Source organism: Sinocyclocheilus rhinocerous, unplaced genomic scaffold (assembly GCF_001515625.1).
Source record: "Sinocyclocheilus rhinocerous isolate Xijiao unplaced genomic scaffold, SAMN03320098_v1.1 scaffold2666, whole genome shotgun sequence".
In the NCBI taxonomy this organism is placed as follows: Eukaryota; Metazoa; Chordata; class Actinopteri; order Cypriniformes; family Cyprinidae; genus Sinocyclocheilus; species Sinocyclocheilus rhinocerous.
The window spans coordinates 122,705-137,204 of NW_015641019.1; the positions used below are offsets into that span (position 1 = coordinate 122,705).

Below are 14,500 nucleotides of genomic sequence, written 5' to 3' on the forward strand. Positions count from 1 at the left end.
CCGGAACTAATGCTCCTCGTGACAGCCCCTCCTTGGCCGATTCCTCTGAGTTCCATCCGACGTGACGTCGAGAGTGACCTGAAAGGGAACGTCTCGGTTACGTATGGTAACCCTCGTTCCCTGAAGGAGGGAACGGAGACGTCACGTCCCGTCGCCACAGCTCCTGTACCACCGCTGAGCGGCCGGGTCACCGGCTCGGCTCCTCAGCGAAAACCTGAATATGCGCTGCATCTGCTGCCTACTTATACTCACGCTGTGGGAACGAGGGTTACCATACGTAACCGAGACGTTCATTTGTATTGATTATCTAAAGACTGAACAGAACAGATCACCACCGGTCAGGTGAACGCAAAGGGCACGAGGGAGGGTTTGGCGTGAGACACCGTCTGCCCGGCAGCGGCGACCTTCTGAAAGTCATAGACGATAAAGAAAACGCATACAGGCTCGGTGACAGGCGTGCTGCACACCCAGGGAACTGGATGGCCCACTTGTCAGGTGTGGCTTGAAATGCACACACACACACACACACACACACACACACGTATGCCCACAAACACAGACACACTCTCTCTGCAGGTGTTATAATAGTGATGGGTGATAAAGACAGCCAAGAGGAGGAGAGGAGAAGGAGTTAGAGCTCATAACTCTTCACACGCTTCCTCAGCTGATACATCAAGCTCTGCACACACAGACAGTAATGAGGCGTACATGTGAAAGAATGAGTTAGGGTGTTCAAACACACACGCACACCTGTCATGAGCAATAGGGGAGCCCTCAAACAAAAACAAACTCTTTCTGGAATGGGCAAACAGGCAGATGCTGATGCTAAAACACACTACACAGATATGAACCAACACACTGAGATGTAACAAAATGAGAACACCCCCAATCGCATACTCCCTACTTACCTATTTTAGTAAGGTAGTAGTATGCAATTATGTATATTGTGAACAGTATGTGTGCCTATATGCAAAATATGAGACACAGAATATTTTATCCCACAGTGCAATGCAGTTTAACTTCCATTTCCAAAGAAACAAAGTAATATCAACAACGGTTTTATTATAGTCATTATTTTATTGTTTTGCCAAAGCTTTTACACAAAATTGGATTATATACTACCATTCAAAAGTTTTGGGTCATCATTTTTTGCTTTTGTTTTTGAAAAGTATTTTCTGCTCACCAAGGCTGTATATACAGTGGGTACGGAAAGTATTCAGACCCCCTTAAATTTTTCACTCTTTGTTATATTGCAGCCATTTGCTAACATCATTTAAGTTAATTTTTTTTCCTCATTAATGTACACACAGCACCCCATATTGACAGATAAACACAGAATTGTTGACATTTTTGCAAATTTATTAAAAAAGAAAAACTGGATCAAAAATACAATAAAAATAATAATATTATGAAATGTTATTATAATTACAAACTATATTTCCTTCAGAAATAATTTAAATATGCTGATTTGGTGCTCAAGAAGCAGTTATTATAAATGCTGAAAACAGTTGTGTTGCTTATAATTGCTGTGGATTATAGATTTTTTTTCTCAGGATTCTTTGATAAATAGAAATTATTATTTTTGTATAGTAAAAAAGTAAAAAATCAGCTTTCATTTGAAATAGAATGAAGGAATGTAAAAATGGTACCCAATGAAAAAATGTAAAAATCTTTGTAACTTATGCGTAATTTTTTATTTTATTTTTTTCAAAAAAATCTGACTCCAAACTTTAAATTCTAAATAATATTTTCCCTTTTCCTGTGTTGTAGAATGTCCTGACTGCTCAGTGAAACCAGTGGACTAAGGCAGTCAAGCTCTAAAAAGAACAATAAAGGAACAATAAAGTTCATGCGATGCTCTGTGAGGAACTAACTGTCCAAAATGTATGTTGTTATTCATTGATGATCCTCTCTGCAGTAGCTTTCAAACCTTATTAATGATCACAAATCTGACATGTCAAGGAGAAGTGTGAAGCCCCTAAAGGAAAAATATGAGACCGGAGGAAAAATTACATTCAAGGGATTTTGCTGTTACTCGCAAAACTGCATTCAAACTATTTGAAATGTTTATAGTAGCGTACCACATTCTATTGCACATACTATTTGCAGTGTTGGGCAAGTTACTCTGAAAATGTAATCAAATTACTGATTACTGATTACTCCTTTTAAAAGTAATCAAGTTACTGTTCTGATTACTTTATTTCAAAAGTAATTAGTAATTAGTTACATTACTAGTTACGTTACTTTTTCTCCATTAAATTTATGAAATCCCAGCATACGCGCTCCCGATAAATATTTGTTATTAAAGCATCAACATTCACAGAACACTGTTATTTTTAACTAAAGCAAGCGGCTGCTGCGTGCATGGTTTGGCATGGCAGAATGTCAGCAAAGAGCGCTGCATTTATAATCTCTAAAAGACATCTCAGTTCATCGCAATCTCACAAATCTCTGTTATAACACAATAAATATATGCATAATGAATCTTTCATAATGTCTACAATTCGTGTGTTATAATGAGAGGATTCGTGAGCACGCAAATTTCAGCACTGCATTGCTCAACGCTGCAAACACGTGTTATAGCCTAAATAGAAACTCTGCATACGCTTGCACCTGTTAATCGTTTATATTTTATATTAGTTCATGTTTAGATATTTCTATTTTGCGGGAGTCCCGTAATTTTATTTTATTTCATTTTATTCTCCCGCATACACACACGAGTCTGCACTCGCCTATCAAGTCTTTTCCCGCGCCGCACTCTGTCACGTCGGGTCTCGCGGGAGAGCAGGTCTCTAATCCACTGGCACTTGACTCGACAGTGCGTGTGCTACATCCTTTTTACAATCTCTAGATTATAAAACACTACATTCTGTCAGCAATGTAACGCGGCAGTAACGTATAGAGACCTCGGCTTGTAACTACTCTAATTACTATTTTGAAAATTATAACGCGTTAAATTACTCCGTTACTAAAAAAGTAATCAAATTAAAGTAACGCGTTACTAAGTAATGCGTTACTGCCCAACACTGGTGCAATGTAACGCGGCAGTAACGTATAGAGACTTCGGCTTGTAACTATACTCTAATTACTATTTTGAAAATTATAACGCGTTAAATTACTCCGTTACTAAAAAAGTAATCAAATTACAGTAACGCGTTACAAAGTAATGCGTTACTGCCCAACACTGACTATTTGTAAGCAACAGTACATACAACAGTACACACTCTGCACTATTCTGTAAGCAGTACGTTATATTCCATTCCAAACAGAGCCTGTAAGAATTTTAGAGAATAAGCGGCTCTTAAAAACTCAAAGTCTGAGACAGATGTTATGTTAATGGCTCCTTTCACTCTTGACAGAATAGGTAGCGCTGAAATGCTACAAGGCTAAATAAATGTTTCACTTGACATAAAAGCAAGCAGGACCCCAACATGGAAGGCCTCAGGCATCTTTTACTGAAGTAACCTAACCAAAGTTACAAGATCGCTACGTTTTTTGAAGTTCTGCGAAGGGTTTTTTGCTCTTAAGGGACATTTAGGGCAAGGTACCATGGCTCAAGGCCTCATCTTGCACATTTTATACAAAAATCCTTCAATCAAACTATAGGCTTCTCATGACTTTGCTCATTTACTCTAAGAGGGTGCGCACACACACTCAGTTAATCATCCTTCTGGTGCAACAGGAGAGGAGGAGAGAGAAGCTAGGTCATTAGGGGAGGTTGGAGAGATGCAGGATGCATCTTAACGTGACACACGCTGCTTGGTATGCCGGCCACATGAGGGACAGTGCTTTTTTATTTAACACACACACACTCAGTGAGGGTCCTCGGTAATTTGATCAAAAGTGACCTTCAACAGGCGATCCCAAAAGGTTAGGCCTCACACCAAATAAAGTCATATGAATAATCATGCTAGCTGTATCTGTGTAAATCAAGATCAGTTAATCTTCTGTGAAGCCATATTTCAAAGACCATAAAATGAAGGACTAATTTCCTGGCGAGTTATATATTTAAAAAGCAGATACGAGCTTTACAGAGAAGAGGAAGAGACAAAACCAGACGAGGGAGGACAGGAAAATGACGAAGAGCAGAGATGAGGGAGAGACGAAATGAAAAGAAGCAGTGGAAGAGAGAACAGATAGGATGCTGCAAAGGGAAGATCAGAAGAGATGAGAAAAAGAAGAGTTTAGGAAGAGAAGAGCATAGACAAAACGAGACGAGGAAGAGAGAATCAGACAAAGGAATGGGACAAGAGAAGACAAAGGAAGAGATGAAGAAGAGAAAGAAAGAGACCAAATGAGATGAAAGGGTAATCGAGGATGAGAAGATGCAGAGGAAGAGATGATGGAAAGAAAGAAAGAATACAAGGTAAGATCAGAAGATGAGAATGAGAAAAAGGAGATGAGGAACAGAAGAGCATGAACAAAACTTGTTGAGGAAGGGTAAAGATGAGACAAAAGGTGAAGGAATGGGACAAGACAAGACAGAAGAAAAGAGATAGAGAAGCAAAGAGAAGAGATGACATGATATGTATAAGGGAAAATGCTGAAGAGAAGGGATGACAAGAGACAGAGAAAAAAGGAAGAGACGAAATGAGATGACAGGACGAGACAAGATGAGAAGATGCAGAGGAAGAGATGATGGAAAAGATACGCGTAATCAGGAAGAGAAAAGGTAGGATGAGATGAAATGAGGAAGGGAACGAGACTTGACAAGATTAGATGATGAGATAAGGAAGAGTTAAAGAGAAGCAAAGAGAAAAGATGAGACGAGACAACAAAGGGAAGAGAAAATGTTGAAGTGAGGAGACAACAAGAGAGAACAGGAGAAAGGAAATGAAAAAGATGTAATGAGATAACAGGACGAGACAAGATGAGAAGATGCAGAGAAAGATGATGGAAGGGATAACATGAAATGGAAGATCAGAAGAGATGAGAAAAAAAGAGATAAGGAAGACAAGAGGTCGAAAGAAACTTGACAAAATGAGACAGGGAATGGACAAGAAGAGAAGACAGCGGAAAAGATGAAGAGAAAAAAAAAGAAAAGAAAGGGAAGGTAACATTTCAAAGATGAGACAGGAGAAAGGGAGAAGAGAGAGATGTAATGAGACAAGACGAGAAGATGCCGAGAAAGAGATGATGGAAGGAATGATACAAAGGAAAATCAAGACGAGAAAAAGAAGAGACAAGAAAGAGGACAATATAGACATAATGAGATGAGGAAGAGAAAGGAATAAAAGATACTATCCAAAATGAAAGAAAGGGGTGGGACAAGGCTAGAAGACTAAGGAGGAAGAGAACAGAACTAAAGAGAAGAGACGAGGCGAGACGAGTTTCATTCCAGCCTTTATCTGCTAACAAAAGCTTAACCAAACAAAAGCTTAAACTTTGGGAATTTATGTCTTCTTACTTGTCTCGGGCGTATGATTATTTTTTTTCCTTTTCTCCTCCTTGTGGGAAAAACATATAAATCATATTTTAACTGAACCAGAAGAGAGGAACAAATGTTCAAAAGCATTTGGGAGAGAAAAAATGAAAGAAAAGCACGACCTTGAATGGGTTAGTCTATTTCTCAAAAGACGTGTGTTGACCTTGTTTTGTCAGGACTCCAGGAGTCACAGTGTTTTAATTACAGCGTTTTATAAGTATGGATTTTGTTTTATGCCTTTTTAATGGAAGCCCCGTCTTCTATTTTAGACCCGGTCCCGTTGACCTTTCTTCCTCCTTCGCTCTCTTCTTCCGTGATCTTCCTCCATCACCCTCCCTCCCCTTTCCCTGCTCTCTAATTTCAGATGGAGTTTGTGGAGGCAATAAATGTAATTAGTATCGTATTTCAGATGGACTAGACACAGCGAGGGAGGGAGATATTATGAGAGAGACCCTCCCTTTCCCTCTTTCTTGTTCTGAGTGCACTCTGTCTCTCTCTCTCTCTTTCTCTCCATTGTTGTGCCAGTGTCCCCTCTGTCCTGTCCTCTTAGCGGTGTCACCGTAGTGCTGGCTTGACTCTGTCTCTCTCCATTTATCCGCTCTGTTCTCCTTGCTCCACACTGGATGGACTCAGAAAGGTCACGCAGACGAGAGTTGCTTATTTACCAGAGAGCCGGTCACTCCCTGGACTGCAGTAGAGGGGGCAGACAAGCAGGAGCAGATGAGAAATGTGTCATACACCAGACCCACTCAGAGGCAGTGATGGGAATGCATTCAGACCACATAAACACACATACATGGGATCAACGAAAACTCATACACACACATTCATGCACATAGGCAGGAAGGCAGTTCTAACGTTAATGGAGAGCCCTCAAAGAACTGTAACTGTGACCTATAAACAAACTTACACATAAGGATACAGGTACTGTAAATCTGAGAGAAAGGAGATGAGACCACATGAATAGAGAAATCAAAATTGCTTTTTGGGGGGGGGGATTTGAAGCTTATAATTTTAAAAAAGCACATTAATTTGTGTGCCAAACTTGAGTATTATTTGAAATGTAAAGTTGTTCTTGTCATTTTTATAGTCATTATTCGATTTTACAGTATGCAATGTTGTGTTGTCGTGGCAACTGTAAAAATGCTACAGTAAAAGCCTGTTAATTGGTTACCTTACCATATACAGTGAAACATTTTAAATGGTTTGACATCATTAATATTACATTATATGTAATTTCAGTGTAAAATAGAGTTGTAATATATAGAGGCACCAATATGCCATTCCGTAATACCTGACATTTTTTATGATACATTTGTAGAAACTTTCATTTTCTGTGAAGCTGCTTTGCAACGATGTATATCGTGAAAAGTGCTATACAAATAAACATGAATGGAATTGGAAAAAAAAAATTACCATACATTTTTTAACTGTCTTAACTGTAACTTAGATGTTTGCTTTTTAATAAAGGAGAAACACATGCGAGTTAATTTATTCTTGGTAATCAACATTAGGCCACATGTGCTGTTGATTGAGATTAACTTGTACTGATCCGGAATATTCTTTTAATTTGGCAGTGTGTCTTAGAACTGTAAAAGCTAAATGAATAAGACATTTCCCCATGGATAGAAACATTTCATTATGTTCCAGAGTACAGAGTTCTTGTTTTGCAGTTCTTAATAACAGTTTTGACTCATTTCATACTGCCAAAACCATTTTCTGTTTTAATGTATTAATTTGAAATGTTTCTTAGCTAGAAGCACCTTCTACTACCATCAGAAACATCTCTTCTTCAGGATGGATGCATCTTTATTAAGTAAACAGTGCCCATTTTGATTTCATGTTGACTTTAACAAATCAATGACCTCTTCCATTGTTTTCCAACAGGATAACTGAGTTTAAACTCCAGATTGTTCAAGTCAATCTCCATTCATGCGTTTTAGACTGTATCCCCCTCTCTGTACTCGTCAATCTCCCAAAAAGACCTTGACATAAAGTACCTTCTGCCATCTCAATATCCTCTTTAGCAAAATCAAACAAACCTTGGTACTTTCTGGATATTTACAGGCAAGAATAAATGTAACCCCCATGCCACCACAGAGACAGTCAAAGACAGCTCTTTCTCTCTTGTTGGGAATCTGTGACAGGAAGAGAGTACAAATGAATTTCCTGCCTGTTATTACATTGCAGGGTGGTATTAGTAACTGTACCCCAGAGGTGGTCTCCTAATTAACTCCTGCCAAGTGACACTTCCTACAAGTCTCCCCTGGATTACGGAGTCGACCTTTGATCCACATTTTAATTTCCCAAGGAAGGAGAGGCTAACAAAAAAAGACAGAACGGAAGGGGGAAAAAACACAATGTCTATTTTTAATAAATGAGAAAATGACTTGGACACTGTGGGGGTTGGCCATTTAGTGAGACACAAACAAATATCATACAGGCTGGTGAAATATGTCAGAAATTAAAAGAAGTCAAATTTCAACATTATCATAATATACGTAAAGGTGAGCATGTGTTAACGAAAATACAGGCTTGTTTCATTGAGGTGATGGAAAGATGTAAATTGTTTAACTGCAGAAATAAATGTATTAGCAACTGCTTTTCATGGACAAATTGGGCATTTTTTGTGAGAGACAGCTGTATGTGATTTACAGCTCAACTAAATCCTTCCTATTTCTACCATCTCCATTCTCGAGTAAAATCACTACAAATAATACACTCATCCATCTGAGTACCATATTCCTCCCCCCTTTTTTTTTTTGTCTGTCCTCTCACCACTGCACAGATCTGAAATGACAGGGTGGACCAGAGCGATGAAGCAGACACGCTCTCTTTAGCCCGGTGAGGTGTTTTCACCTGAGGTCCAATCCTGAGGGAGCCATGCTATCTGCCAATCAGACAGCCTACGTTGCCACCTGCTGGAGAGATGCGTTTTAATCCCAAAAATATCAAATTAACTGTTCTTTTAATGCTTCTTTAATTCTATTTATCATAGCCTCAGCATGTTGATGGAGACACTACATAGGGATAATTCTAAGAAACTGGTGCCTTTTGATAACATGATTTTAAACATGATTTTTTGATAACATGATTTTAAACATTTGATAGGAAAAGTTCAAATTTGAATATTATACGTGTGTGTGTGTGTGTGTGTGTGTGTGTGTGTTAATTATAATTTATATAATTATGTCTTTAGCAAGGTAACAGCATTTATTGATGTCAATTTTGGCACTATTTTTTTAAGAATATATATATATATATACACTACCGTTAAAAAGTTTGGGATCAGTAAGACTTGTAATGTTTTTTAAAGAAGTCTCTTACGCTCATCAAGGCTGCATTTGATCAAAAATACAGAAAAAAACTGTAATCTTGCAAAATGTTATTACAATATAAAATGCGTGCAAATGCAAAGAAACAACAGTTTCCAGCACTGATAATAAATCAGCATATTAGAATGATTTCTGAAGGATCATGTGACACTGAAGACTGGAGTAATGATGCTGAAAATTCAGCTTTGCATCACAGGAATAAATTAGATTTTAATGTGTAAACATTATTTTACATCGTAATAATATTTCACAATATTAAATTTTTTTCCTGTATTTTTGAGCAAATAAATGCAGCCTTGATGAGCATAAGAATCTCCTTTAAAAAACATAAAAAATTGTTCTGATCCCAAACTTTTGAACGGTAGTGTATATAATATTCTTTAAAAAAAAATAGTGCAAAAATTTACATTCATAGCCTATTAAAAATTAAAATATGAGACATCCTCAAAAAAAAATAAAAAAGTAATATTTTTGACATTTTAAGAAAATTGTCTGTTCCGTGGTGGTCAAATAATTCATTTGATACGACTTTTATTTATTCTAGTGTATTTGTGAACATAAAGCCATGATGTCTGTCAGTGCAGGTGTTTGGAGTCGCAGGGTTTTTAACACTCCAGGGGCAGAGGTAGATGGGCTTATATTCACTGCTGGATGTGAGGCTCTGCCACACATCCAAACAGCATCTGTGAAGGTTAGTGTGAATGAGATTACAGCCCTGGATGTAAAGACAGACATGTACTGCATGCACACACAGGTAAAACACAGTTCAGAAAGCTCAATGCTACTGAATACTGTGCAGTATAACCAGGGTTGTATATAGTGTCCAATCATCATAAAGATACCTTTATAGAAATCGACCCAAGTTACAATATTTTTCATGTGAAAAATACTACAATATCAAAACCACAAGTCAATTTTATAAATACATAGGCTACCACTGGCAATAGGGTGTTTTGTAGTCTATGTTAGTCCTACCACAGTAGCTCTTTGACACACAATATAACACACTACAAATTAAACAACTAGAAGCCACTTCTACATAGAAGAGCAAAGACCCTAAACCCTAACCAGCCAGAACACCCTAGCAACAACACAGTAAAGGAAAAAAACGCTGGGAACCCCTTAGCAACTGCAGCACTCATGTAAACACAACAAAACATGAAAAGTTCTAGAAACATAACTTCATCAGTACTTCACTCATAATTATTAAGCAAAAAACGTATCAAATTAATTCAGACCAATAACAAATTAAAACTTACACGAGCAGCATCTTTAGAGGTTTAAATTCAGATTCGTGATTCTAAAGATGAACGGTTCAGAATCCGTGTATCATTCGATCATTCGTTTTTTGATTTAATATTGAAAGTAGAAAAATGAGAAAACGGCTCCTTTTTCGTTTTTTTGTTTTTTTCCGAAAAACGAAAAACGAGAATTCAGCTTAAATTTACGTTTTTCGTTCATGGGTGGAAAAATGAATAAACAGCTTGAATATTCGATTTCTACATGTGGGCGGGAATTAAACGCCCCTTTCTGCCCTCAGCCGAAGATCAAACCGTGCCATCATCAGTTCTTCTCATTTTTCTACTTTCAATATTAAATCAAAAAACGAATGATCGAATGATACACGGATTGTTCAGGCTCTTTGCGAACCGGTTTGACAGATTCAAAAGAATCGAATTTGTCCGAAGATTCGACTTAACGGATTCATTCGCGATTTGCTTACGTGCTGTTTGCAGTAGCAAATGTGACAAAAGCTTCTGGAGAACTGCATCGGAGTGTAAAAGTATTCATTCCCTTTTCAAAATATAGAGACAAAAAAGTAAACAGAGACATTTACTGGAGTACAGCACTTAAAGGTGGGGTAAACTATTTTTCAAAAACGCTTTAGAAAACTGATTCGGGCCACTAGCAAAACAAACTTGTAGCCAATCAGCAGTAAGGGGCGTGTGGATAGGGGAGTGTTTGTTTTGGTGATTTCAAATGTCAACATTGGCTACCAGAAATCGCTTACCCCACCTTTAACTCTATTGAAGTAGTGTTTATAATTGCGATAAACTCAAACTTTATTTTCGGCAATAATCCAAACGCCAATGGAAAAATCCTATTGGGTTTTTCTAAAGGGAATCGGGGTGATGTGAACTTTCAGGTTGGCCTACAAAAATATGTCATCACTGCAGCACTTTATCCCATGCATACAGAAAAATTGCATTGTGCATAGTGTACCTAGTATATCAGCCTACTGCAGAAATAGTATGCTATTTCAAAATAACACACACACACACACATACACAAGTATGACCTTTATTCTGAAAGCACAAGCGGAGGTTCAACATGACACAAAGTGTATGTGTGTGTGAGTCTTTTACCTTCGTTTTCAATTATCTGTCAGCATTGTCACAGAGAAATGAAAAGAACCCAATTTCCGCTCCAAATGTACGGCCTTAATCTACTCCTCTCTCCACGCCTGTCTGAAGCCCACACATCCACAGAGCAGTAATGTGATGTTATAGTCTTCTGTTCTCACGCTTATTACATGAAGGAAGCCTTTTTGCAAGTGTGAGCCAAGACCAAAACAAGTGTTAAAATCTGGGGGTCCTAGTTTCTGAAGCCGGTGACACAAATTTAGTTTAATTTGTGGTTTCAAGTGGTTAGTTTTGGACACATTTATGCATACATTATTATTACAAGAATTATGGGTTAGTGGCGTGAAATCAGAAATCTTAAGTGGTTGTGTAAAAACAACATAGTTTCGCAGTTATACACAGCGAGAGTGTGTTTGCATGTTTTTTGAGGGGATGCAGAGTGGATTGGCTGCTGTCTGTATTCGTTTTATCATATTTGGAGAGACACTAACTGGCTCTGACAGGGGCACAGGGGTCCGTAAGGTCACGTATTTGGAAAAGCACTATGGAAAAAGTATTCACCATCATTTTGACAATTCTCAACTTTGACAGCACATTGCTTGCATCCTATTTTTGTCTTTCTTTTGAGTTATTTCCTTATTTTTTCTTATTATTTCTTGCCTCAGGTCATAAAATCATCTCAGGAAAACACTAGAAAAGTCAGAATACAAGATTATGTCCCATTTTTATTAGTGCCATATGAATGTACTCTTTTAGCCCCCCTGGTATTTTTCATTTGATGTAACTTTCTAATTTATCCCTGAGTAAATAGCAGTCGTAATGCGAATGGAATGAAGAGCAGGCATGAGGCGCTTGCCAATGAGAGGAAAGTGTCCCTTCATGCAGCAAATTATCTTCCCAGCACGGAAGCATCTGTGCTCAGCCGAGACGAGAGAAAAACAAGGCTTACCTCTCCTCTCCTGCTCCCTAAAAAAAGCCCAGCAATCAATAGAAAGTTCATTTCAGAAAGGCAGTCTGGTAATCTGTTTGGCTGCATGCGCACCTGTCCCTAATGATCTTTCCAGCACAACAGGACGACCTAATCTTCATTCAAATGAATTGCAGCACAACACAGACAATACTTTATCACTCTCTCTCTTACGCACACAAAGCAATGGAGGCGTGAAGGCCAGAGGAAGACTGATCTGAGTTCAGTGAGTTAAAGGCAGTTTAAGAACATGACTTTTTTTAGAGTTAGAAAATGGGAATTATTTTTTAAAAAGGCCTATGCTGTTCATCAGTGCTTAAACTGGTTGTGGCAGGGTTTTATATCTTGCAGTTTTCATGAACAGGTAGAAATTGGTGAAAATTAATTCTATTTTCAGTATTACACAAAATTACGTTTTTTAGCTTATTTTTATAGAGCCATACCATAAAATCATAACAAAAAGGTCATTTTAAACATCAAATGCTTGTGTGAGACACAAAAATACTACCGTTACAGTCTGGGGTCATTTAGATTTTTTCTAAAAAAAAAAACAATTATACTTCTATTCAGCAATGGCATGTTAAACTGATCACAAGTAATAGTAAAGATATTCATAATTTTACAATTTTCAAAAACTTTTTTTTTTTTTTAATGTCAACAATTCTGTGTTTTTCTGTCAATATGGGGTGCTGTGTGTACATTAATGAGGAAAAAAAATTAACTTAAATGATTTTAGCAAATGGCTGCAATATAACAAAGAGTGAAAAATTTAAGGGGGTCTGAATACTTTCCGTACCCACTGTATACACACACACACACAATTTAAAATAAACAAGCATTTTTTTTTTCCTGCAGGTTCTGAAAGCACCTCCATACAACGATCATTTGTTGACTAAGACTAAATAAGTGAGCAAATTATTGTGATTTTCACTTAAAGAGACTGACTGTTGCACTATACTAGAAGGGTAGAACAATGCTGATTTTTGATCCCAGAATGGTTTTTAACATTAATAAACAGCATAATGTAAATGTCTCATACAATGCAGACTGTACGAGGTCAATGTCACTTACAGTATATCTGAGATTTGAAATATCAAAATTCTTGGAAATAAGACAATGCCAAAATGACAACCAGATCAAATTCCACACTTCCATACAAGCACCACTGGATGGCGCCAAAGTACATGTGACAAACTGCACTGTACATCACAAACAAAGCTTCAAATCAGGCACAAAACCAAATAGTTTGTCTACAAGCTTTATTGGTATTTTATTGGCTTATTTTTCACAATGCATTTCACAGACAGTCTTCAGCATATTTTCATCAAAACTGAATTATCATTTACAAATGACCTGCATGAAGAAACAGTGCTTGAAGTTTGTGAGTTTTTAGAGCGTGTGCCGTTTCAGGTAATTCGATCCACGAAGGAGACGGCAAATTCTGCAAACATGATGTTGATTTTGACATGACAGGAAGGTGATAGGCCAACACAGCATACGTGCTAGTTTGCCCCCCCTTTTTTTTTTTCACTAAACTGCTAAAAACAATGAATAGTTGGGTGAAATATGCCATAACAGATCCCTTTGAAGGCAAGTGCGAAATAAAACTGCTCTTAAACTCTGCTACAGAAGACTAGAAGCATCTTCACCTCTAACACAATTGAATTGCATCAACTTTAACACAGTTACACCACAACACCAGTGTTCAAGCACGCCAATGTACAAAAGAAAAAGGGAAAAAAAAAAGAGCTAAAAACAAAAGACTAGTTGTGAAGGAACTTAGTAACCAAAACATTTCACTCCCTTTATCATACTGAAATGAATCTAAATGGCCTTCAAACGAGGTGAACGCTTCACTGACTGAATAGTAAACGAAAAATCCTCATCGATTCCTGCCTTTGCCAACATCAGTTCCTCGGACTACATTCTGTAATGGTGTTAGGTAGCTGCGTTTACTTCAAAACATGGAGAACTAGATCTACTGTGAAAGAGAGATGACTCTGCTTGTGAGAAACTGATAAGAGGTTTAAAAAGGTTTCATTCTCAGCTACGCTAACAACTCAAACACTGGGGGGAGGGGAGGGGGGTAAAGTTTACATTGCATCGTCTAAGGCCTTTGTCCAAACCAAACACGATTCTGTCTGTCTTCTCTTGTTCCACCATCACTTCTCGTGCACGGAAATAACACACTAGCTAACTTTCTTCACTCTGTCTTTGGCTTTGCTCCGGGAATCTTGGCCTGGATCCTGTTAAAAGACACAAAAACAAAAGAATAAGGAACAGTAAAACCATCCCTTTTTAAACTACTAATAAATTTATTTAGTAGTGTTTTAGTTTTGTAATTTATTTAGTAAATTTATACCACTGTTAAACATGTAAAAAAAAATAATAATAATAATAATAATAATAA

The 14,500-nt window shown here is 37.6% G+C and overlaps 1 protein-coding gene across 3 annotated transcripts in view; it reads right to left on the reverse strand.

Moving 5' to 3' along the window:
- Window positions 1-13,335: 13,335 nt before the first annotated feature.
- rtn4a (reticulon 4a) overlaps window positions 13,336-14,500 on the reverse strand; it is a 13,966-nt gene continuing 12,801 nt past the window's right edge. For all 3 annotated transcript variants that reach the window (XM_016570165.1, XM_016570166.1, XM_016570167.1), the window contains exon 7: window positions 13,336-14,336. In XM_016570165.1, coding sequence (XP_016425651.1) covers window positions 14,294-14,336 — 43 coding nt within the window. In that variant the 3' untranslated portion in view covers window positions 13,336-14,293. The remainder of the gene's footprint in view (window positions 14,337-14,500) is intronic.